The sequence below is a fragment of the Pinus tabuliformis genome, chromosome Q (assembly GCF_031772625.1).
Source record: "Pinus tabuliformis cultivar Carrire ecotype Pingquan chromosome Q, CPIR1, whole genome shotgun sequence".
Classification (NCBI taxonomy): Eukaryota; Viridiplantae; Streptophyta; class Pinopsida; order Pinales; family Pinaceae; genus Pinus; species Pinus tabuliformis.
In genome coordinates this window covers 1,237,162,288-1,237,189,644 of record NC_142296.1, presented here as the reverse complement: position 1 = coordinate 1,237,189,644, position 27,357 = coordinate 1,237,162,288, and the positions used below count along the sequence as shown (strand labels likewise).

The 27,357-nt window shown below is 39.1% G+C and overlaps 1 protein-coding gene across 1 annotated transcript in view; it reads right to left on the bottom strand.

Moving 5' to 3' along the window:
* LOC149224285 (uncharacterized) overlaps window positions 1-27,357 on the bottom strand; it is a 657,847-nt gene that overhangs the window by 276,800 nt on the left and 353,690 nt on the right. Inside the window, exon 8 of the mRNA XM_089388141.1 lies at window positions 12,851-12,957. Coding sequence (XP_089244267.1) covers window positions 12,851-12,957 — 107 coding nt within the window. The remainder of the gene's footprint in view (window positions 1-12,850; window positions 12,958-27,357) is intronic.

Sequence of the window (27,357 nt, the reverse complement as noted above, 5' to 3'; positions counted from 1 at the left end):
TAAGAGCTTTAGTGGACATTGGTCCGCAGATATCTGAGTGTATCAATCCTAGTACACTCTTGGCCCTGTTTTTACTTCTAGGAAATGCTGCTTTGGCATACTTGCCCAAAGAACACCACTTGCATACATCGTCTCATTCTGTACTAAGATCTGGAACTCCTGTTATAGTTTTCCTAAGAATTCTTAGATCCCCATGGTGAAAATGTCCCATTCTTCTGTGCCATAGTTCATTCAAATCTTTTTCTCCATTGTTGTCTGTCAATGCCATTGGTGATTCTAGCTATAACATGTACAACGTGTTACTTCTGATTCTGATCTGCACTTTCTTTTTCCAACTCGGGTGTTTGACGTATACTTTCTCCTTAATGAATAAAACGTCATAGCCCTAGCTTTGAAGTTGTGATACAGAAAGTAAGTTCATCCCCAGTCCTGGCACATGCAACACATTAACTGTTGATCTAAAGATGATCCGAGGTTGTCATTGATGTCAACCCAAGCAGCACCAAGGATGGCCCTGAACTTCCATGGCACATTGGACATCATCATTCATGGTTTCTCGTCTCATAACCATTATAGGAATATTCTACTCAAAAATATCTTTCTATCAGTATATAGCTCTCCTCGTAATTCCTCACGGTTTGTAAGTTATTCAAGATTGAAGTTAGTAACCCCAATTAGTGGGCTAAAACCCCATGGGGTTGTGGCATGGCATTTATCATTGATTTTGGTCATTGAATAGTCAATAATTAATAATTTTTTAAGCTCCTAAAATCCCTCCAACATTCTCTATAGAAGCCCCTCTCAACTCTATAAAAAGAAATCTCATATATCCTCCAAAAGTAGTGATTGTGGAATTTTCACTATAACTTTATTTCTGCGAAGTCTTAGATGCTGAAATTAAAACCCATTTGAGCTGAAATCCTAATGAATGTTGTGACCGAATTTCAGATCTTGGTTCGCTATATTTTCGGAGATATGATCTGTGGAAGTTAGGGTTTTTGCAGGCTCCCGAATTTCATCTCAAATAGGTGACCTTGGGAAAATTGTCATAACTCTCTCTCTGAGAAGTGGATTGGAATTCTGTAAAAATTGGCAGATAGTGCACGGATTGTAGTTTTCTGTGTATCAATTTCAGAGCCAAAGGAGGAAACAGTGACACGTGACATGTCGTACAAGTTCGCTCTATTGAACTAGTCCATAATTAGGTCATTGTGAGAGATTGGGCATAATGTTGTTTTGAAGAATCCAAATTGGGTCAGACCTATGGCATTGGAAAGAAGACTCAGAGGGATACTACAGGACTGAAGATCACATATTGGGGATCTGAAATCACAGAGATACATTAGATTCAATATCGTGCTCCTAGAAGGCAAGAAAAAAAACTAGATCAAGTGTTGTCAAGGGCTGCAAAGGACCAAACTTTCTAGGGCAGCAAAGAGAAAGGTGCAGCAAAATGGTGCAGCAGAGGTAAGATCTAGGTAAGTATCTTCTGTATATGCATGTTCATCTCTTAATTGCATTAGGTTCTTTGTATTCTAAATTTTTGTTTTTGTTTAGCACTAACATATGCTCTTTAGGATGAGGTAAGTTTTGCAATTATCATGTCATGGGTATTTCCTTGAAGACTTTTTGCAATTATTATATATTCATAAAGAGAAGACTCAACGCATAATCTAATGTTATAAATAGTGAGAAAGGGTAGCATGACAAGACTAGCAATCAAGGTGCAGGACAGCAACAAGAAGTTCACCACATGAAGTCTTCAAGTGGGCAACACTGCATACAACCATTGTAAAAGTATCATTGTAAAGAGTCATTGTAAAAGCATCATTGTAAAAGTTGTACAAGTGTCTATCTGACAAGAGTTGAAGAGGTAATTTCGGGAGGTCTAGGATCATCATTAGGTGGTTGTGTCATAGTTGGGGTTATGGTCTAGTGTGTTTTCTTCTTCTACATCATTCTATATCATTGTAAAGTGGACTATTTTCCCTGGTATGGGAGTCCATTCTTCTTTTATTATTTTATACGGTGGTAGGGTGGTGTTAGGCTGGTGCATGAAGTCACCAACAGGTTCAAGCCTGTGAAAACTTCAGGGTGGTGCTAGGATGAGTTGTAGCTCATTAGGTGTTGGGGCATCCGTTCAGTTGACTACTGAAGAATCTCGGGCGTTGGAGCATCCATCCAGTGAGACCTGGAGAAGAATGCTTTTCTAGATTCTTGGAATTTGGAGCTTTTTTTTCAATTGGAGTTGAAGATTAAAGAATTATTAGAAACGCGTTTAGGTGGCTTTTGTCCCAGAGGGGGTTTCCACCTTAAAACTATGTGCATTGTACAAACACTGATAATAATTGAAGATTAACTAATGCTCTGAAAGATTAATAATAATACTAATTGAAAGGAATACTGATTCACCCCCCTCCCCCCCTCTCAGTATTTCCAACAATTGGTATCAGAGCTTGGTTCCTTCAATAGCAGTTTAACAATTGGAAGGAGATCATGGAGCATACCAAGAATGGTGTACCTCTGTTCAATGAAAATAATTATGCACTCTAGAAAGGAAGAATGGAGGTCTATCTCTTGGCGCAAGGTTACGAAGTATGGGACACTGTTCAAAATGGCTTTACACCAACCACGGATGAACAAGGTAAGAAGAATTTGGTAAATGATGCAAAATCAAAGAATATTATTATCAGTGGACTTATTGAATCTACTTATCATAAGGTGTTGGGTTGTAAAACCGCCAAAAATGTATGGGACAAGCTTGAGAATATATATGCAGGTGACTCAAATGTCAAAGATAGCTCATCATCCGATGAAGACAGTGACAGTGAAGAAGAAGCCAATGAGAGAGTATTGTTTATGGCCAAGCACAATAAACAAGAGGTATCAAACAACGAAGAAGAAGGGTTGACCATAGAATAATTTTCTAAGGAGGCAATCAAGCTTATAAAAGAGCTCAAGGCTGAGAAGATCCGTTCCAATACTCTTGAAGAACAAGTTCAAGGTCTCAAAATTGAAGTTGAAGAACACAAATGTATTGAAGATTCACTTCAAAAGAAGTTGGAAGAAAGCAACCGAGAAAGGGAAGCATTAGAAGCCAAAGTAGTCTCACTGCATAAGGAAGTGAAGAAGGGAAACATTGTCCAAAACTATGCCAACAGCTCAAGGGCATTGGAAGAAATCAATAATACAGCAACACGAGACCTCAAGAGAGAAGTCCAATAGAAGCAACAAGAACTCGACATAGCATTTGCAGAGATTAGCAGGATCACACAACAGATGCAGGAAGCAAAAATTGAAAGGAAGGAATTTGATCAAAGATACATATCTGTTGTTGACCAAAAGCAAAAGGAATTAGAAACATCTTCAATAGAAATAAGCAGGCTCAGGATTGAAAATGAGAAGCAGAAGGAACAGATACAGGTTCTCAACAGAGAAGTAGAGAAGACCACTCTTCTCAAGCTACAAGTTGAGGAGGCAGAAAAAAGAAGGAAGATCTTGAAAAGATGGTTTCAAGAAGATCTTGCTCAAAAGCAAGAAGAACTTGATGCAACCCGTGATGAGATCAACAAACTCAAGGGATCGCAAAAAGAACACTTACAAGATAAGACAGATGAAGAAGCAAAAATGAAGGCAATTAAAGATGGTAAAGCTCCAGTTGATGAAGGTACAAGATCCACAACTTCGCAAGATGATTCTAAGAAGGAAGTTGATCAAAGTGAAAAGCCAAAGAAGAATGTTGAAACTCCAAAGAACAAGACCAAATCAATCAATAATAAAGGACCACAACAAACTACAACATCGCCTCCAAAGAAGAATAAAAAGTCTTCCAGGTATGTTCGTTTATTTAATGGTTATTTCTTTTTATGTGCTAACTATGGACATATGGATAAGGATTGTGAAGTTTTTGACAGGTACAATCATTATCTGTAAAACCCTAGAAGCAAGTTTGCAGGATCACGAGACAGGTTCCATGATGATTTTGTCAGAAGAGAATATGTGCTAGATGGGCCAAATATTGAATGTTTCAAATGCCATAACTATGGCCATAGTGCTCGCGTTGCAGATATTAGATGGAATCACCTATGGACAACATTGAATGCTTCAAGTGTCATAACTATGGGCACATGGCTTGAGATTGTAGGAATAAGGTCTGGAAAAGGAAACAGGTACAGGAAGACAAAGCAGATAACAAGGTTTCAGCAGTTATGCTTTCAGGATTTGTAAAAGCAAAAGGTCATGAGGAATTAGCAGTTGCTTCAGATAATGACTCAAGTCAAGATGGCCCGTTAGGTGACTCACTATTTTGAACAATCTAGCTTGTTGACTCCTTAATGTTTGTACAGGAGGAGTCTATGCAGTAGTATATGGCACAAGTCTACGATTGACAGGAAGGTAGTTTGAACAAGATGGTAGTTTCATTAAAGGTTCAGGGGGAGAAAAACAATTGAAGGATTACAGGTTACCAGGAACAAGGCAAGATTAGTCTACAAAGGATATGCACAGGTTGAAGGAATCAATTTTGAAGAAACATTTTCACCAGTTGCCAGAATGGAAGCCATCCGGATGTTTCTCGCCTATGCATGTTCAAGAAAAATAAAAGTCTACCAAATGGATGTTAAGTCAACATTTCTGAATGGCGAATTAGAAGAAGAAGTTTACATCGAACAACCTGAAGGTTTTCTACTATCAGAAAAAGAAGACTATGTTTGCAGGTTAAAGAAGGCTCTGTATGGTCTCAAGCAGGCTCCCAGAGCATGGTATGCTCATCTTAATGGATATCTATGTCAACAAGGGTTCAAGAAAGGTACTGCTAATAACAATCTTTACATACAAATAGATAAAGATAATTTAACAATCGTTGAGGTATATGTGGATGATATAATCTTTGGTAGCAATGATGATCGACTAAGTAAGAACTTTGCTACAAAGATGCAAAGTGAGTTCGAGATGTCTTTACTTGGTGAGTTGACATACTTCTTAGGGCTTCAAATATCTCAGCAAGAGAAAGGAATATTTATATGTCAAGCCAAGTACATCAAGGAAATGCTCAAGAAATTCAAAATGGAAGATTGCAAACCTGTCCTTACTCCGATGGTAACAAGTTGCAAATTGAGCATAGATGACTCATTTAAGGATGTGGATCAAAGGTTGTACAGATCTATGATTGGTAGTCTTCTATATGTAACATCCTCCCGACCAAATGTTATGCAAGCAGTTGAACAAGTAGCAAGATTCCAAGTAGCACCAAAAGAATCACATATTATTGTCGTCAAAATAATTCTTTGATATCTAAAGGGCACAAAAAAATATGGCTTGTGGTATCCCAAGGGCAACAATATCATTATTCAAGCCTTTACAGATGCAAATTGGGCAGGAAGCGTTGATGATCGTAAGAGTACTAGTGGAGCAACATTCTATCTAGGTGGTTGTCTCGTATCATGGTTGAGCAAAAAGCAAACCTCAATCTCGTTATCTACAGCGGAAGCAGAATACATTGCAGCGGAAGCTTGTTGTACTCAAGTCCTTTGGATGAAACAAACTTTGCAAGATCTTCAAGTACAATTCAGTGAGCCTATTCCCATCTTCTGTGATAACACCAGTGCCATCAACATCTCCAAGAATCCTGTCATGCATTCAAAAACAAAACACATTCCGATCAAATATCATTTTGTTAGAGAAAAAGTCGCTGAAAAGAATATCAAACTTGAATATGTTGGTACAAAAGAACAAATTGCTAATATCTTCACTAAACCTTTACCTCGTGAAGCATTTGAATATCTTCGCTAGAAGCTTGGGATTCTCCCAAGTTCTCATTAGATTTTCCTTATTCAAAAAATAAAGGGGGAGTGGAAGTGTGTACAGGTCCACAAGATGGTTATGTTTCAGGGGGAGTTACCCTTTGCCATTGATGTCAAAGGGGGAGAGAAGGTAGTAGGAATAGGTGCCCTGATCACAGGGGGAGTGCTTGTGTTGCCATCAATGCCAAAGGGGGAGATTGTTGATCTAAATATGATCTGAGGTTGTCATTGATATCAACCCAAGCAGCACCAAGGATGACCCTGAACTTCCATGGCACATTGGGCATCATCATTCATGATTTCTTGTCTCATAATCATTATAGCCTATAGGAATACTCTACTCAAAAATATCTTTCTATCGGTGTATAGCTCTCCTCGTAATTCCTCACGGTTTGTAAGTTATTCAAGATTGAATTTAGTAACCCCAATTAGTGGGCTAAAACCCCATGGGTTGTGGCATGGCATCTATCATTGATTTTGGTCATTGAATAGTCAATAATTAATAAAAAATTTAAGCTCCTAAAATCCCTCCAACATTCTCTATAGAAGCCCCTCTCAACTCTATAAAAAGAAATCTCAAATATCCTCCAAAAGTGGTGATCATGGCATTTTTGCTATAACTTTATTTCTGCAAAGTATTAGATGTTGAAATTAAAACCCATTTGAGCCGAAATCCTGATGAACTTCGTGATCGAATTTCAGATCTTGGTTCGCTATATTTTCAGAGATATGATCTTTGGAAGTTAGGGTTTGTGCAGGCTCCCAAATTTCATCTCAAATAGGTGACCTTGGGAAAATCATCATTACTCTCTCTCTAGAAGACGATTGGAACTATGTAAAAAGTGGCGGATAGTTCACAGACTATAGTTTTCTGTGTATCAATTTCAGAGCCAAAGGAGGAAACAGTGACACGTGGCACGTCGTACAAGTTCTCTCTACTGAACTAGTCCATAATTAGGTCATTGTGAGAGATTGGGCATAACTTTGCCTTGAAGAATCCAAATTGGGTCAGACCTATGGCATTGGAAAGAAGACTCAGAGGGCTACCACAGGACTGAAGATCACATATTGGAGATCTGAATTGACAAAGATACATCAGATTCAATATCATGCTCCTAGAAGGCAAGATAAAAAAAATTAGATCAAGTGCTATTAAGGGCTGCAAAGGACCAGACTTTCCAGGGAAGAAAAGAGCAAGGTGCAGCAAAATGGTGCAGCAGAGGTAAGCTCCAGGTAAGTATCTTCTGTATATGCATGTTCATCTCTTAATTGCATTAGGTTCTTTGTATTCTAATTTGTTGTTTTTGTTTAGCACTAACATATGCTCTGCAAGATGAGGTAAGTTTTGTTATTATCATGTCATGGGTATTTCCTTGAAGACTTTTTGCAGGTATTATATATTCATCAAGATAAGACTCAATTCATAATCTAATGTTCTGAAGAGTGATAAATGGTAGCATGACAAGAGCAACAATCAAGGTGCAGAACAACAACAAGAAGTTCACCACATGAAGTCTTCAAGTGCGCAGCACTGCATACAGTCATTGTAAAAGTATGATTGTATAGATTCATTGTAAAAGTTGTACAAGTGTCTATCTGCCAAGAGTTGAAGAGGCAATGTCGAGAGGTCTAGGATCATCATTAGGTGATTGTGTCATAGTGTGGTTTCTTCTTCTACATCATTCTATATCATTGTAAAGTGGACCATTTTCCTTGGTACGGGAGTCCATTCTTCTTTTATTCTTCTATAGGGTGGTAGGGTGGTGCTAGGCCGTTGCATGAAGTCACCAACATGTTCAAGCCTGTGAAAACGTTAGGGTGGTAGGGTGGTGCTAGGGTGAGTTGTAGCTCATTGGGTGTTGGGGCATCCATTCAGTTGAGTACTGAAGAATCTCAGGCGTTGGAGTGTCCATCCAGTGGGAGTTGGAGAAGAATGATTTTCTAGATTCTAGGAAGTTGGAGCTTTATTTTCAATTGGAGTTGAATATTAAAGAATTATTAGAAAAGTGTTCAGGTGGTTTTTGTCCCGAAGGGGGTTTCCACCTTAAAAACTATGTGCATTTGTGTTCCTTTTGTTTACTGCTATCATTGTACAAACATTGATAATAATTGAAGATTAACTAATGCTTTGAAAGATTAATAATACTAATTGAAAGGAATACTGATTCACCCCCCCCCCCTCCTCAGTATTTCCAACAGGAACCACTCTCCCATTTTTGTTTGAAAAACTATGGTACCCTTCCCTATTGGAATACACTTTACCTTATTCCCCATGGTAATCTGCAAATTTATCCTTTCCTCCTGATAATCTGAGAAACAAACTCGGATTCTTGTCATATGCCAGGAGGCTCCACTATCTATATACCATACCTTTGACGATGCAGAGCTTGTCACACAAGCAACTTCTTCTTCCAATCTAGAAGCCAACATAGAGAAATCGAAATTACTATCTCTTGTACAATTTTCTGAAAATCTGTACGAGTCTCCTGACGTAGATGCCTCTACATCATGATCTCGACCCATAGTTGATTTTCCCTTCCTGTCTTTGATTCCTTGCTCTGATACCATGTGAAAATTCTGTTACTACAGCAACTGATTTATTTTACATACTTATTCTTCAATAAGTTATGTACGAAATCCCTTCAGTAAATATTAAAATAAATTCTAATGCATATATCACACCATTATTCAGAAACAAATACATGCACAAGAATCAAACACATCAACACAGTAATTTTTGGACAATTTTCCCCGAAAAAACCCAATGTAGGAAAACCGGTGCAACAGATGAGGATTTTATTAATCAGCTTTTCTTGAGTACAACTAGGGTGCCAAACTGGCTCACTCAACAGAGATAAATTCTTCGGCACCTTCCCTAGGCTCAACGTCAGTCCATCTAGCCTCTGCGCAGCTCCCAGACCCTCTGCGCCAGCACTCTGCCTCACTGCGTCAGCACTTGGCCTCTCTGTGTCACCCACATAGGCGCTCCAGTGACTGCACAGTCCTGCTGCCTCTGCGTCTTCCTGAGTGGCTCTGCGTCTACCTCTTTGATCTTTGTGCTGGTCCTCTGGCACTGTCCTGCCTCTTTATTACGTACTCACTACCTCTTGCTACAATCTAGTCTTTTAGTTCGAATTTCTCCGCAAGCCCTGCTCCAAAAATTGAACTGACCGGTCTACCTCAGTATGTCTCCAACTAACCCTCTTATACTTTTCCTGTTGATGAATCAACGACCGAGATTAAGTACCTAATCAATGGCTAATATTAAAATATACTTGATCTTTGTCTCTTAGAAGTTTCTCATCCTTATCTTTATTAATGCCCATTAATATTTTTATTTTGCTAAGTTTAGACTTAGGAACTCATTAAAAATATTAATTATTTTAATAACTCTTCATCTAGATGGAATTTTCCAAAACGATTTCTGGGTCTTGGATATCTTTTGCGCTTTTGCCTCTCCACCAATTTTCATGGCTAGAGCACATCCGATGCTACCCCAAATCAACACCTAAGGCCAAGTTTTGGGTCCTAAGTTCTAACCAAGTATGAGATGTATGGTGCCAAATTCCAGAGGACCAGTGGTCAGTTGAACCCGAAGAATGGAGGTGGAATATAGGGCTCGTAATGTAAGATGGAAATTGGTAAGTATGGAATTGGTGTAGATGGAACACGCTATCTCAATCAGGGTTTCCCAAGTAGTGCCCCTCCTATACCCATTGGGCCATTAGGGGAGGTCCCACTAGACTAGGGTTGAATATTGGCCCTCCATTTAAGGTGAGGGAACAATATCATGGTCAAAATCCCTCGTTCCAGGTCACCCCATAATCCATGCCAAAAGCCCAAGGTGCAAACAAGCATAAGCACTCGAATCCCACTGTTGCTCATGTGTTCCTGTGAGACGGGTGAGAAGCATATGATTGATGTAGGTGGCAGAGATGAATAGTGACATGTGATCGGCCAGTGGTGGCTGTTAGGGATTGTTGGCTAGCCTCCTGGATGTGAAGTGTGGGAGAAAAAAATTTCTCCTATGGGGCCACCCACTTTGGGTGGGTAACAACCTAAGTTGCGGGAAACGTGGGCAGAGGGTCTGTTTCCATAAGGAAACGAAACGGAAACGGGGAAATTGGTACAGTACGGCCCAGAAACACGTTTTCGGCCGTACTTGCCTGTTTCTCGAGGAGGAAACGTGGCCAGTACAACCGGAAACGCATTTTCGGGCCGTACATCGGAGTTTCCTCTTGTAACTTGACTTTTTCTTGTATTTTTTTTATTTTTTCGCTTCTAATTTTTTATTGGGCAACTCAAATATCCTCTAGATGCTTCTAGATGTCTCTCAAGTTAAAAAAAAAAAGGAGTTTTTTGAGTGGGGCAGCCAAATGTTCAAGCCTATGGCCCTAGTGTTGATATGCAGTTCATGGTAATATTAAATTCTTAAAATTAAAAGTGATATTCTCCTTTATTTTTCATTTTCATCCTTTTACTTAAAGTTTTAACATTACCATGAAAAGACTCAGGATGTTTGAGAGTGGTTTCGCCCTCATTGGATTTCATATGGAGAAAGTAGAATTTTAGATCTCACTCAAAATCCAGCAGACTTATTTGTTTTTCAGGATTTCAGGATTGGGGGGATTGCAATGTTTCCATTGGATTTTATCATGTACTAGGGTATGGAACTTGTATTTAATCAAGAGAACCAAGCCCTCTATGCAGGGGAGACTCCCAATAATCAAGAGCATGTAAGGTACTAGGGTATGAAACTTGTATTAAATCAAGAGCACTAAGGTCGTTCAACTATGTAGGAGGAGACTCCCAATCAAGCATGAGACAAGAAATTAGAAATTTCTCGTGGCTGATTTTGGATATTTCTTTTTTCATTATGTGATCATTCATGAGCAAATGTGATGTAAATTTAGAGACTTATATTTTATGCATTGACAATTGACAATTTTATCATAATGTAATAAATTAGAATGTATCATATATGTTTTATGATTGCACATATTTCTTAAATGTCCTAATATATATATATATATATATATATATATTCGCGTTTCCTTGTTTCCAAAATTTGGGGGGGTCACGTTTCGTACTCGTGCCCATTTCGGAAACTCGTACCCGTTTCCCCGTTTCGTGCAACTTAGGTAACAACCCAAGTGACAATGGCTTTGGAAAACATCAAATTAAACGAAGTGAACAAATATAGGATGACATTGGAAATTGTAGAAGTTGATAGATTTGAAATGCCAACTCCCGACAGGTGCTCATCAAATGTTCCAAGTCTAACCATCACCTCGTCTTTCTTCCATCCTTGCATGACCCCAAGATCTCAACCATCCTTGGAAAATGTTAGTGAAAAGATGACGAAGGGGAAAAAATGTGTAGTGAGGGGGTTTGTTGGTAGAGTCACCTCCCTTGGAGGCATTTAATGAGAACATTAAGGCCCTTGACATGGTATTTCACCCATCATAAGGATCCATCCAACCTCTTGAAGCTCTTCTCGTTGGATATTTTTAAATGTGGCATGGCCTATCATATTCTATGAATTGTTTGACTTGTCCACTCTTACTTCATGGATATCACTTTTTTATGTATTCCTAGGAGAGATTTAGGGTTTTAACATGGATATTATTATTTTATTGTTGAGGAGGCCTAAAAATCTACATAGTAGAGGCTCCTCCTACTTGTAATAATTAATAAAAGTGCTCATGACATTGGAGCCCTATTGCTAGACTTTTTTGTGAAGGCTTTTTGGAAATATATGGGTGCCTTATTGCTTGTGTGAGGCAATTTCTTGGAGCTTTATTTCTGTTGTGTCGGTTCTTATTTTATACTTGTCAAACCTTGTTTCTTGAGGTCACAAATGAGGATATATCTACCATAATGGAATCAAACTAGGTGCAAAATTACCTCTCTTTTTGCTGTGTAGTCTTGTTAATGGAAATTATCCTGTTGCGTATGTAAAACTTGCCCTTGATCTAGGTTTGAAAGTGTATCTCCTGCAGAACATTTCCTTGATTAAATTCTACAGTAATTTACAGATAATTTAGGACTTATGTGGCATGCATTTTTCAGTTCAGATTGCCCCTAAAACATTTTTGAAACGTCCCCATTGACCCCAGTTGCCCAATCTGGAATCCAGGCACTTGTCCTCCCTTTCGAACACCTTTAAAAAAAATCCATCATTTTATTTCTGTTTTACAAATCTAGAAATTACTGTTGAATAAATTGGATATCAGATTGCTAGAAGTCTAAGAAAATCTTTCATTCATCATCTTTTATTAGACTTATTTTCTGATTCATAAATCTGGAATTTATTGCTCTAATTTCATTTCAAACCAGATCTACATTAAGTGGTAGATGTCCCTTCCATTCTATGTGCTTCACTGGAACAAAAGTTTGCTTAGGGAATCCCCCCTTGTGCCAGCCTAAAAAGAGGGAAAGCACTACTGAAGTGACAGTGGGTAGTCTTTCTAAGTTTTCCTTGGGGTCTCACTTGGTGCATCAGACTTTTACACCTTAAGTTAGAACTTGGGAGGTAACAAGTCTAATTATGAATAATAAATCCAAATTATATCGGGATGATGTGGCAAATTTCAGTAGAAGATACATGAAGATAGGCCAAAATCCATTCTAGTGTCCTGTGGATTCCTAACATTCTGTATAATTTTGATTTCATTAATTTATGCACTATGGGATGACTATTCCTAGCTAACTTGAATAGTATCTCCGATGATTTTCTCCGAGTTTTTCAAGTTGCCAATTTTTATAAGTTTTTCAGGTTGGAGCTTATGCTTGCCGATTTTTTACCTATATTTTCAACAAGTTTCCTTCTGAACCCTCAGCAATATATTCCCCAAAATGATATTTCTGATATTGATTTTACATATATAATTATCATAAATAGAACTTCAGAATGGAAGTACCACATCTTAACTAATAAAAACATACATACTCATTTTTATTGTCCCTTATAATGCAATATCGTAGCTAGCACAGCATACATCTCATTTGGTCTAAGAATATAGAATGCATCCCATATTGAAACTTACTTATCATGTACTAAAAGTTGTCCAGTAATGCATCCCCGTTCCTGTCTCTTTCGAAATAATGGAGATTCAGGCCACTCATAAGGCCAACTTTGTACCTCCTTTATCAGCTGAAGAAAGAGAAAAGTAAACTTTCAGCATGGAAGACCAGATACATGCGTCAATCCAACGTTCTTACCACACAATTTGAATAACAAATCTTGAAAATCACACTCATGCTAGATGAATCAAAATCTATACATAAAATGGTTTATATTAGCTATTGGTAGAATAACATTCAAGTTACTTATGTTTTATTACGCACTTCAGTAAAACCCACAAGAAACACATATGCAGTAAATGAGAAACACAAAATTAAACTTGTTTTTATAATATATTTTCCATTTTGACTTGGTATTCGATAATAAAGCTGGGGGAATGTGGTCACAAAATTTAGCAGGCCTTGTGAGGGGACTCACAAGGCAAGGGCTAAACCATATGGCAACAATTAGGAAGGATTGCCACTATCATCTCAACAATCTTCCTTTTGTTGTTTAATGGAATTTCACTACAAGGGAAGCCTCCTTGTATTCTCCAATAAATATATTCTAATTAAAGGGCTCAAGGTGATATTGATAAGCTAGGGAAAGATACCTTGAAGATGGAATAGGATCAAATCATTCTTGTGAAGAAGTACTCTAACCCTAGACTAGACAATGAATTCTACAAGCTAGGTCTTATTGATATGCAATGATAGAGTACCTAGGCATATAGGAGTTAAAGAAAGGGTTTACCTAATGTAATATCAGCAATGCAATAAGCTAAAACCTCAAATAGGCTTCAAGTTGAAGCTTGGCTAGGGATTAGGGTTTCTACGACACAAAATAGTTTGGAAAGGATGATGTCAGCCTTATTTGGGGAGGATTCACCACAAAAAAATGCTAGATTTTGTGTTTAAAAGCCTTATGGAAACAAACCCTAGAATTTCATTCGCAAGCATCCACCCCAAATTACCCTAAAGCAAATTGGCCCTAGAGAAAGCCCTAGTGGCTTGTGTTAAAGTAAAAGAAGAGAACATATTTTAGTTTTAATGACTTTTGATCAGCACAACCTTGGCCAGTACCTATTCTAACTTGGGAAAATAGAGTAGTAGGGAAAATTTTTAAAGGAAGATGAAAATCATTTGGGGTAAGGGGGGAAAGATAATTTTCCACTTGTAAAACCCTAGCTATCTTTTTTGTGAGGGGAGAAATTAAATATAGAAGATGCACCCTAGGATTTATCTATAGTTTCACAAAAGAATAATCTTAACATGCAAAAATTTACCAAGATTCTCAATAAACAATAAGCATTTAATCGTGGAACATTTATAAATCCTAGCAATAATTCATTCACATGAAAAATATAAAAAAACAGCAATAAACTTACAACTACTTCCAAGAAAAGCCTTCTTTCAATTCCAAAAAGATGTATCCAACGAAAAAATCAATCTCCAATAATAAGACACCACAAAATTCACATTTTTAGCAAGTATATAATATGCAAGGAAATTTGCACTCTTTCTAAAGAGGTTGAATTCACATTTGTAATGATGTCTAAATGAAGTGGAGGGATCCTCTATTTATATGGGATCTAACCCTTCACTTTTACAAAATATTAGCCTACAAGCCCTAAAACAAGTTTGAATTTGAGTGTTCAACAAGACAAGGGGTTACAAGCCAACCCCATAGCTCAAAACAATAAAAAATGCCATAAATTTCCCACATGTGTGGTTCAATGTCCTCTAAAGGCATGATTTCATCTCCTTTTTGAGGCAATAAATGCCACAAAAAGGTATTGAATGGGCTAAGGAGATCCCCTATCACAATAGTCAACTCCAAATCTTGAGGGGAGACCTCTGGAAGAGCCTCAAAGTGCCTCCATGTCCAAAAACCATGCTCTGGGTGCCCTCTGTCACCTTCTCAAGGGCTAGATGGGTGACATGGCACTATCTCTCACCAATTTTGGGGCTCCAAAAGTGAGAACAAGTCCCCCCTTGTCATCCTAGGGATGACCATCATCATCGGGACTTCGAATCATGCAATGCCCATCAAACAATGTTAAGTCCAACTTAGAGGCGTCTTGAGTTTGTGTGGAATAACATCAAGTAAATCCAACACCAAGCAAGAGGAGCTTAGCATTTCAACATTTGTGGGTGCTCTGGGGTGTCGACCATCATCTAGAATCATTGAAGTGCCCAATTCTCTACTTTGGAGGAGCAATTTTGCATTTGTAAGGTCATCACTACTCATTGGAAGGTACAAAAAGCATGTTGTTTAGTGAAGTGATGTCATGTTCCCTCAATGGCCTCTATTTATATGTGAAGAACCACATGGAAAACCATCTCAAGATCAAGTGAGAGACACCAATCATTAGGTACAATGACCATAAATGCATAATACTAGACCATACTTAATTATTAAGGGCATAATAACACTTCAAACTGATATCACCATATCAAACTAGACCAAGTTCCATAAAAATGTTCCCTACTCATGTTAGGGATGGCTATACGGTCAACCCTATTAGGTGTTTCCAGCCCCTAAGGTGAGGTGACATGTTCTAGGTCGATCCTTCAATCCATAGGTGCTTGTGATAATATTAGTAATGGAGTGGAAGGAATTCTAAGTAAGGTGCCATGGCCATGGGACCAACTAATGGAGGTCCATCATCCTGAGTGTATAGATGTAAGGAGGGAACAATCATGGAGGCATGAGTTACCCCTTTCCTCAGCCTATTTTTTCCACCCTTGTAGTGTGCCTTTTACATATTCTTTATAATGCATTGAATAGGAGCATAGCTTAGGAGCCCAAACTTTCTTTTAATGATTTAGCATTTATTTACCCCTTAATGATGAGTTAGTTTATCGCTCATCAGGGTTGGGACATGCAAGAGTTCCTTTATCATGTGATGGAGCATTAAGTGCTCAAGAAACTGGGTGATGGATAATGACACCTAGATAACTAATTTTAACATTGGATGATAACATTCTTGTTTCTATTCTAAACATTAACAAATTATAACTTTCTTTTGAGTACTTTACCTTTTATATATATAATCAAGATGAGGTCATAGTAATTTCCATTCAAACACCTTGATAATAGATGTTGTGATACTCATGACATTGGGCCTTAATTTATACATAAAATATGTCTCCATAATGATCTAAGTGCTATCTCTCTGAACTTGAAATAATCATGGTGTTTGGAGTGTTATGGATACAATAATGTTCATGATGAATATCAATTCTAGTGTGAATACATGAAGGTACTTTTTGACTTGCAAATGATCTTTGTTGCCCTCATAATTCTGGTACAATTTGGCAATCCCGTGGTTCACTATTGCATACATTGTGAAAATTCCAATATGGAATCCTATTGCAGCAATTGGTATTATTTCTCCTAATTGTTAATTAATTTAACAATTTATTTGCTACAGCAAATATTGAAACAAACACACTGGGAACTTTACAAATAAAATTTTCTGGAAATAAAACGATGGAAGCTGAGAAATGCTAGCACACATACATAAAGTATAACACAATTATTTTTGGACAAAAGTCCCTAGAAAAACCCAACTTGGGAAAAACAGTGCAGCAGCTGAGGGTTTTCTTATTATGCAACAATGAGAAATTCTAAGTACAATTGGATGCCGAAATTTGGAAATCCTACAGAGAAAAATATTGACAAAAATATAGCGATAAATTTCCTCACCCAACAGGCAAACCCCAACACAACCTGCCTTCAGAAAACTCAGCCCTTTGACCTCTCGGTCCATTTTTGCACTGCATTGTGTAGTTTGCTTGACGTAATGCCTCTAACTGGTCTCTGCTGAAGTCATTCTACCTTCTGCTAGTTGGGAAAAAGCTTCTCTGATACTCTGGAACTGAACCTCTCAGCAAATCGAACGTACCTCTAGAAGCTACTATGCAGTCCCTGCATGAGCTTCTCTGTGGCTCTTCTGCCTCTCTGCAAATGCACTCACTGGATCTGGAATACTTCCTCCAGCCTCACTATCTCTACCCCTCACACACTACTTCGATCTCTGGCTCTCTCCAGCAACTGACTGCTGCTACTCTGGAAATCGATCTGCCAAGAAATTGAATTTCTCAAGTGTATTCTCCATCACCACATCGACCTCCTCTTATAATCCACTGTTGGAGCACCAACAACCAATATTAAAACATAATCGATGGCTAGGATCATCTCTGGATCGAACCGTGTGAGTTTCAAGACTACTCTCGCCTTATCTCAATTAATATTGATTAATTAACCATATTCCCTAAGTTTAGACTTAGGAATATTAAAAAAACGGTTAATAATCCAATTGAGACACTTCTAGGCAGAATTTCCAGAAAAGATTTCTAGGTTTTGGAGATCTCATGTATTCTAGCCTCTACACCAAATTCCATGGCTAGAGAACTTATGATGCTACAAAAACTAACACTCCCTACCATAGAACATTGTCTTTGCATCATCTCTTGTCATGTTGTAGATGTCTAGCCATACTACCCACCAAACACTGCGTAACTCTAGTATATGCTGCATCTGTGTTGCTGCTGACATTGCCATACTGCTGCCAACACTGCATCTGCACTGTAACTCCCTCTCATCTGTTGTTGCTGCAATAACAACATCTGCAATTGAAAAGCATCCAAAATATTGAATCAACTGTGTTCAATCTGATGCATCTGTCTCCCGAGTTTCTAACTGCTACTAGTATTTGCACTGTCAGTGAAGAATCTATGTTGTTGTTGACTCTGCACTATGCCATCCGCACTGTTGCCAACTCTGCACTGCGCTCCCTAGTATCTGACTGCTACTAGTCTCTACAAGTGACACTCAGGTATCTGACTCCATCAACTGTCACTGATCCATCCAATTACTGAATACTGTGGGACCCCATAGCAAGGTATTGATCCAGGAGGTGGATTCCTCAAGGATCCTGCCCATCTATAGCTCTTTGGGGCTACAACACCAAGTCACCCCACCTCACTCCTAGAGGTATATCGACGAACATAGAGAAGTCTTCCTCCATCCTGGAGGAAATCCTATCCATATGTTGTACTCGTTTCTCGTAGGAAGTTCTTGGCTACAAAAACTACGCCGAGAAACCAACTCGACCAATCTTTAGGTTCAAGTTGGCCCTTGAACCAGAGGGGGCTCCCTCAATTATTATGAGGCTTTGTTTAATATTGTTCACTGTCATTGGACATCAGCCTATGAAATACAATGGCCAGATTTATGATTTATTTTGGGTGGTTGCTAATGATTCTCCAATCTCTGTTTATGAATAAATCCCTCTCTTGCAGAGTCCTTGGTCAAACTTCCAGCATCCAATTTGACAGAAAAACATTATTTTTAAAGGATTTGACAGAAGAATATAAGGGAATTCATGATAATTAAGAAGTCATACTGAATACTTAATCAACCCGATAGAATGGATACGTGTAGAAGATTTCTACAGCCAAACAAAACACATTCAGGAGATGACAAAAGGAAACAGTTAACAGATGTAGAGGAATGAACCAAGACAAACAGTCTCGTTAATTAATCTCTTTAAATGATTGTAACTTTCTAGGGGATTTCACAGAGATTGACACCCAATCTATTCTTACCCAGATCTCCTATGTTACTTTGAACATGTGCAAAAATAAGGTATGAAAACCTAGAAAAACATACAGGAAACACAATTTTTGTCAAGAACTGGAGCTAGAATACTTCAATTAAGATTTCTGTAATAAAATATTTACAAAGTGACAAGGTGTTGGCATCAAAAGTCAACCCTTTGAACATTATAAATAAAACAATATATAGAATAAATCTCTCCTAAACTGTTACAATATTTCTGGAATAAAATCTTAAACAATACACTAAAAATAAAACAATCTCTGGATTGTCTGCAGGAAATTTGGAACTGTTGGAAAATATTCAGCCTCCAATTTGGGAAATGGATTCTTTGACTGCTCCTTTTTCTGCTTGAGATTTGGAATTATGTTGATACTTTTCTCTCAAATCTGAAACAAGAAACTATTTCTTGAAAATTCTGCCAGATATTGATTCTCCTACCTGGAAATCTGGGGTTGTTTCATAGTTGTCTCTTTAAAAACTACCAATTGTCCTCTATCCTTTAACTACCAATGATTATGTGCCTTAAAATCAACGATCTGGAATGGATTTTCCAAGCAATTTTAAGATGTTTTCTTGATAAAAATTTACCAAAGAATCATTTATCACTGGGACTTACCCTCACACCAAATAGGAAATCCTATGTAGAATCATGAAAATGTAGAACAAATTTTGTGAACACCAGGGCCCCTTTGATTAATTTTGAAACAATCCATCATTGTTTTGAGAATTCAAAACCACAAGTGGATTTCAGGGGGACCCCTTGGCAGTATGTGGTTTCAAGTCGGGGGGGTGCAAAATTCATCACAGATTGCCACATATACAAAGATGGTTTCATCAAAACCACTTTTCCGATCCCCCCCTCTTTGTTAAACTTTGGAAAACACGAGGGGTCTGAAATGAATGACGATCATTGATCTATGAGCCTTAGCTCCCGAGGCTTAGGTAGAAACTATATAATCAGGGCCAGGCGACCCAGGACCAAAACCTTTTTGGGGCTTAAGCCCTTTGGTTAGAAAAGGGGGCAAATTCTTCAAAGTATAGCATTATAAAATTCCTTTGAAATAATACTTCGGGGCTTAGGGGAAAAGGGGGCCGATTCTTTAGAATATTAAGCTACATGGTACCACATAATATGCGCTTAGGCCTTTATAATATCAAAGACTTCGCAATCGGCGATTTTATAATGTAGCACTTGGTTGCACCCTCCAGGACTTGCGATCACCGATCACCTTCCGTGTTTAGCCTTGGTCGTTTGGCTCTTCACGTGACTGCAATTAAGACCTCATATCAGAGCTCCTTTTCCCGACAATTCGCAATCGAAACTTTTTAAAGTGTCACAAGTTACAAAATGACAATTGTGATTGCCGATCACCTTTTGCGTGTGTCCCTTGGTCCTTTGACTCTTCATGTACCCATGTCCAGCCCTCTTATCGGAGCCCCTCTCCTGGAGCTTTTTAATTGGAGGTTCCACTCCGATGCACAACAAGCCTCAACCTCTGATTGTTGATATGCGATTGCTGACATCATCACTACCACATGTCAGCCTTTCAGTGGGGACATGTGTCACCCATTTTTGACCTATTGCAACCCCTGAAAATGTCGAATCCACCTGCCACATGTCCACTGCATGACCACGTTATTGTTGATGTCATCCTTCACGTGGCCCTTATCGGATCCAATCGCTGACTGCCACACGTCCCTTTTGGAGGAGAAAGAAAAGGCCTAGCTTGCCCTGTTCTATGATGAATTTCCTTTATTATTTGGTTTTCGTCCCTCCCAGCAATTTACCACTGGAGGCATATTTTATCACAATCTCGGCGATTTCAAAACATGACCACCCTTCCTCCATTGTGAATCGCTGATTCCGACTGACCATAGACCTTCGGGATGCGGGATCAACACTTAGGTATTTTTTCTCTCTGCTTCTACTTTTGAAAGGGGGACTTCAAACTGCTATAACTTTTGATTCCGAGGTCCTTTTGGGGAGTTCTATATACCGTTGGAAAGTCAATTCAGAGTACTTTCCAATGGAGAAGGTCCAATGAATCTCTGAAGTCCTTCTGATGCTTGAAAAATGACCTCAAACTTTCTTGTCTATTTACTTAGATTTCCATGAAAATTTATATAAGCTTGAGGATTTAGCCAGAAGGTAGATTGGCTAAAATTCAAAAATTTTGTAACTTTCAAGGGTGTCAAAATAAGTTACAACACCATCTTTATTGAATCTGCCTGTTACTGCTCAAACTAGCAAGGGACCTAAGGGGGATTTCTATAGGGCAAATGCTAGGCCAAGGGCAACAAATGGAGACTTAGTCCACTATCACCTTAGCTAAGGCTCCCTTCTATTTACGGACTTTCACCGATGGGAGGAGACCCGACATGTATTAGAGTCACTAATGAATCACAAGTTAATGGATATGAGTGACCCAAACTAACCCTTTCCCAGAAAAGGTTGAAAGATGGAGCTTGTTTATTCACTAAGCAAGGTAGTATAGATTCTAGGGAAAGGAAGAGAATATTTTGGGGGATAGGTGTATGGGAATAGGCTTTGTGAAGGAGTTCCTAAAATCCTTGTTAGAATTGGTATCCCAGTTGGTTCTTGAAGAATAGTCCTTTGAAGGAGCAGGACCACACAGGGCCAAGTTGACCCGATCTAGGGTATGAGGAAAGTATGAAACAACCAATGATATTCTTACCCTAGACAACATGGGGAAAGGATCAAAGAAATTCTTTTCACTCAAAGATGTTGTTTTGACCCTATGAGGCACTAGCCTTGGGGATGGCAAGGCAAGTTTCAATCACGTAGCTAGGGCTTGAATTTTCTTCAACCTCCACTGTTGGAATGACTTCAAAATTGGAGGAGGGATAGAGGAAAGGCTAGCGCAGGAGACCCTAGGAGATCAAAATATTTTTTATGGCTAGCTTGTTGGAAATTGATTCCCTAATCACACCACTGTGGCTAGTCCCAAAAGGATGTGAGAAAATGTGGATTTTAGTGGCCACCCTTGGTAGATCAGTGCCTTAATCCTTGGGAGAATGGAGTCTATGTTGAGTAAGAGTAGGATTTCTTGGTTCCCAGTCAAGGAGGCCACAAGATTACTTCATTTGCCTTTTAAATCAAGAAGAAGAAACCTTGCAACTTTTATACTTCGATGTGCAAGAGGATTGGCTTGCTAAGGACAAATTTTACCCCTAAGAGATTTCTATCCCATTACATGGCCCATACATTTAAGGAAATGCTATAATAGAGACATTCCACACCATTAAGCAGTAAATGCATGCAGCAATTAGCCCTTGAATAGCGAAAATCCCAATCCGACATATATGACAAAGGTAAACAAGAATAACATCAAAAGCACATACTTACATGTAATAGAGTATATTCAGCCATTAACAATTGACAATAAAGAAGCTCCAAGAGAAGATAGACCAATATCCATACATTAAAACTCATCCATAAAGCTCCAATTCATCCTTAGAAAAAGTGCGAAAAATCTCAAGAGAGATAAGTGATCCAAACCAAAGTGATGATGAGAAATGAACTCGTATCACTCCCATTTATACACAACTTAGTAGTTCGAATTAGCCTCCTTGTCCTACATAAGCCCCAAAAATAAAATAAAGTTCTAATAATACAACTTTTGGTGACAAGCCCACCAAACTAGCTCATAAATGAAAAAGGAAGCCTCTCAAGAGGTCAAATAATAATCTATGCATGTTGTAGGGCCCTCTAAGAGGCCTAATGAGGTCCATGGTGTTGAAATTTCTAAGTCTGACACGTCATAAATTCCTACTGCATTATCTGGTTTATTTCACCTACTTGTTTATTCCATTAACAAGTTATTTATACATATAAATACTGAAAATAAACGAAAATGCAGCCTTAATTCATAGATAGATCAACAACTAAAATACTAGACAAACACACAAGGGACACTGTTATTTTTGGACAATCGTCCTTGAAAAAACCCAATGCAGGAAAACAGTGCAACAGTTCCGAGGGTTTTATTATTAAGCAGATTTCTTGAGTACAACTAGGGTGCCAAACTGGCTCACCCAACAGAGATTTTTACACGGCAGTAATACCTCTTCTCGGAGACAGATATTCAGCAAGCCTGCCCCACGAAAATCCTTTTGGCACTTCTCTGAGGCTCTACGTCAACCCTGCTAGCCTCAACGTAGCTCTAGAACCCTCTGCGTTAGCCTTCTGCATCTCTGTGTCAGCTCTCTAGCCTTTTGTGTCACAACACAGGCCCTTCAGCCTCTGCGTAGTCTCTAGTTGCCTCTACGTGGCTCCTGTTGCCTCTGCGTAGCTCTAGCTGCCTCTGCGTCAGCCTCTTTAGTCATTGCGTTGACCCTCAGGCACTATCTCTGCCTCTCTGCTATGTAATCACTGCCCCTTGCTGCAACAAATCACTTGCTCGAAATTTCCCAGCAAACCTCACTCCCGAAAATCGAATTGACTGATCAATCTTGATGTATCTCCAATTGATCCTCAAACCTCCTCTTATACTTTTCCTGTTGAGTCTTCAACGGTAGAGATTAAATCTCTAATCAACAGATAAGATTAGATTTGGTTTGATCTATGTCATTTAGAACATTCTCACCCAGATTTATATTAATACCCATTAATATTTTAATTTTCCTAAGTTTAGACTTAAGAACTCCATTAAAAATATTAATTATTTTAATATCTCTCTAACCGGGTGGAATTTCCCCAAACCATTTTTGGGTCTTGGAGATCTCATGCGCTTTAGCCTCTCCATCAATTTTCATGGCTAGAACACATTCGTTGCTACCAAAAATCAACACATGGGTGCCGTAATGAAAAATAGGACCCGCAAAAGTAGTGGACAAGGGGTTGGGCCCTTGTAATAACCTGTGGTGCTCCAAATGAAAGCAGGGGCACACAAGTGTCTTCATGGGTCTCCAAACAAATCGAAGATGCCTTTAGATCACTACAAGGGCTAGGATGATGGTGTAGGTGATGCCACATCATCATGCAAGGCCTGGATCATCTGCCAAGTGTATGGTGTAGATCTGGGGCCAGTTGGGAATGATGGATCAAGTGCATCTTCCTCATCCAATAAGTGAACCATGAGCAATCTCTAAATGCCTGTGGGGATCCATGGATTGCAATCTGCGGCTGTGGGGGCCCATGGCTCTCAACGCTCATAACATATGTGCCAATGTAGCCCTCTGGAGGATTAGGACCCCGTATAGAGAGACCAAACCCCAAATGGAAACCATCTACAATCCTGCATAAGATCCAATGCGTCCCCTAGCCTTCTAGTACAACAAGTTATTAGAGAAATCGAGTAAATGAGCTTACCTAATCATGGACCGTAGGTGGGGACTTCATAATAGCCTTCCCTTCCATAATGGGCTTTGGGATGTGCCAATGTCTCCTAAACTCCAAATGGGGTTAACCAAGTGCCCTATTAGGTGGTTTCTACTTCTAAAGGGGATAATATGTTCAAGGTACATCCTTTAAAAGGTGGTGGCATGTGACAGATAGGTAAATGAAGTAGGGGATGGGAAGGCGCATCCCTGGGTCACATGCTGGGGTACAAGGGTAGCAAATAAGAGGGAAGGGTTTATAATGTGTAGGAGGGAGAAATTTTGGTACATGAGGTGCCTTGACTTTGATTTTTCCACCCTTATTTATATGTCTTTTGCCTTTTTATGATTTTCTTTGATTAACTGCCCAAGGATCAAGGGGCTAGAGCATGATGTATAAGATATAACAGTGAATTCCCCTTTTAAGGTGGGGTGGTTCATCGCCCACCAGGGGTTGGGACAATCATGGGTTCCTATATGATGAAGAAGGCTCATAGAACCTGTAGGAACCAGGGTGATGGCCATGATGATGGGGTAGGGATCGTGTATTGGCTTTTGCCGACGTGCTAAATGTTTTTGTCCCAACCATCTTTTGCATTTTATGATGCTTTTCATGTTGAATGTGGCCATATATACTTTTAAATTTCTTTTCAGCTCCATCAACCTCCGGGCTTCATTCCATGCCATGACCCAAGGTGTGGGAAAGGGGAAGGGGCGAGATAACCCTATGTGGACCCAATGGAGGAATGTGGACCCAGGTGGGAGAAATTATGGATGGAGTAATAATGAATGGAAAGAGGGTAATATAAGTGGATAAGGGAGCAGGACCACGCAACCATAGAACCAAATGGTTTCCTGTGAAATATCATCCCTAGAACCAAATGGTCAGTAAAAGAGATCCCATGGGACTAGAATCCAAGGTTCATTCCTAAAAGGGGTCAAGGGGACAGAACAATGTTACTTGGGAGCGGGAGCGGAAGCGGGAGCGGGAGCGACCATTTTCAGAAGCTCCCGGTTTGGGAGCGAATCCCGGAGCGATTTTTTAAAAATATATATATTTTTTAATTTTTGATACATATATGTCAACAAAAACATGTAGAATGGTGAATTAGATATAAAAAACATAAAAAAGCATAGATTGAACCATATAACAACAATCATCTAGAAGTTATAATCTTCATCAACCACGTCCGCAAGTTAGTAACATAGTAACATACAACATATTGAGTCTCATGATTCATCAATCTTAAAGTTTCAAGCTTTCAAAATTCAATATATAACATTTATCATCATTGATCACCAAAGTTGTACTTGTAAGCTAAGTGTAACCATTACAACAAATAATATCTAACATGAAATGAAATGTTATAAAATGAAACGAAATGAAACAACTTTCAACTTTCATGAAGCATCATATTCATAATTCATTACTAATGAGTTATAATTGCCAACTTCAAACTTAAATTGTCATATATTGTTTAAAAAAATATCATAATAAATATGAAAGAGTCAATAGTTATAAAAGCTACTAGAAACTAGAGAAGAGAAGTAAATCTATTATCTATTTCTTATGCTTGGGCCTCTTGCCACCACGAGAAATGTCTAATTTTTTAGTCTTGTTGCAAAATCAGGATCTTTGTCATTAATATCACCCTCCAAGCATTAATATCCAGAGGTATCTTTGTCATTACCTTTGTATCTGTATAGGGATCTTTGTCATTAATATCACCCTCTAAGCATTAACATAAGATAGAAAAAGCATAGCATGTCAAGTCAAGATTTTGTTTGAGTGATGCGTACATTTTTAGAAGGGTCATGATAGAGGAGTTCGACAACCAATGTCACTAACATCAAGGTACATAGAGGGATTGGTACTCTTGATTAAATATGAGTTCCATACCCTAATACATGACAAAATTCAATGGAAACATTGCAATCCCCCAATCCTGAAATCCTGAAAAATTGATAAGTCTGCTGGATTTTGAATGAAATCTAAAATTCTACTTTCTCCATATGAAATCCAATGAGGACGAAACCACTCTCAAACATCCTGAGTCATTTCATGGTAATGTTAAAAATTTAAGTAAAAGGATGAAAATGAAAATTAAAGAAAATGTCACTTTTACTTTAAGAATTTAACATTACCATGAATAGCATATCAATACTAGGGCCTAGACTTGATCATTAAGTTGCCCCACTCAAAAACTATTTGTTTCTTTCAAAAAAAATTGCATTTCGAACATTACTACAAAAAAAAAAATGCAAAAAAGGCAAAACGCTCCCGAAAAGGCAGGGAGCGAATTTTTTTTTAGGGAGCGCGCTCCCGAAATCGGGAGCGATTTCGGGAGCGCGCTCCCGACCCGCTCCCGCCCGGAGCGCGGATCGGGAGCGGGAGCGAGGGGGGGGGGGGGGGCGCTCCCCCGCAACACTGGGACAGAAGCATAGACCTAACCGATTCTTTTCACCAAATCCCCTCATTAATCCATGCCCAGAAGTGTCCATGATAAGCAAACTACAATACTCAATTTCCAAATGACAAGGCATACCTTTAGATTCGGGAGTCCCACCTTCAAACATACGATCATTGCAGATGGGCAAGGGACCACATGGCTGGCTCAGGTGGTGGAGAAAATGGCACAATGAGCTATCTGGTGCCTGCAAGGGGTTGTTGGCTGCTGGCTGAGGACCATCTTAGAGAAAAAAATTCTCCTAGGGAAATTACCCACAAAATGGTGGGTAACACTACTTGCTAGTCCTACTTCTCCTCCTTGTCCTTCTTCTTGAGAGGACACTGGGTACTGTAGTGACCGAGCTCACCACACTTGAAGCACTTGACCTTTGACAGGTCCTTCTTCTTCTTCCTCTGCTCCCCCTGCCCCTGACTGGGACCCTTAGATGTGAGGGCCACATTCTCCTCCTCCTTTACCACCTTCGATCCGCTGCTATTGCTGCCACTGATGGAGCTCTTTAGAAGAGCTCGCCTCAATTCCTCCTGCTGCAAGTCAGCCCACATCCTGTCCCACTCTGGTAACTTGTCTCTGCCCAATATGCTTTGGACAAAGACTTGTCAGTCCTTTGAGACACTGTTGAGTGCCAATCTTACTAGCTTCGTGGGTTGAGGCGCTGCCCCAACAGTTGACAGCTGGTCTTGGACCTCCTGAATTCTGGTAAGGTAGGGGTCTATGCCTTCCCTTTTCTGCATCCGGATGAGTCTCAACTTCTCCTCTAGGTACATCTTCTGCTACTCGGAAGTACCCTCGTATAACGTGGAGAGAGCATCCCACATCTATTTGGCAATATCTTTGTTAGATATAAGTGAGACTATATGATCCATGACTCCATCCAGGATCAACCGCTTCGCCCACACCATTTCCTTATATTCCTTCTGTTGATCTGCATCCTAGGGAACTACCACTACATTATCAATGTAGGCTTTAAGACCATATTCATCTAGAAGGAAGGACATCCTAGCCTTTTGGATGCCATAGTTGGAAGCTCCATCCAACCTACACTAATCACGAA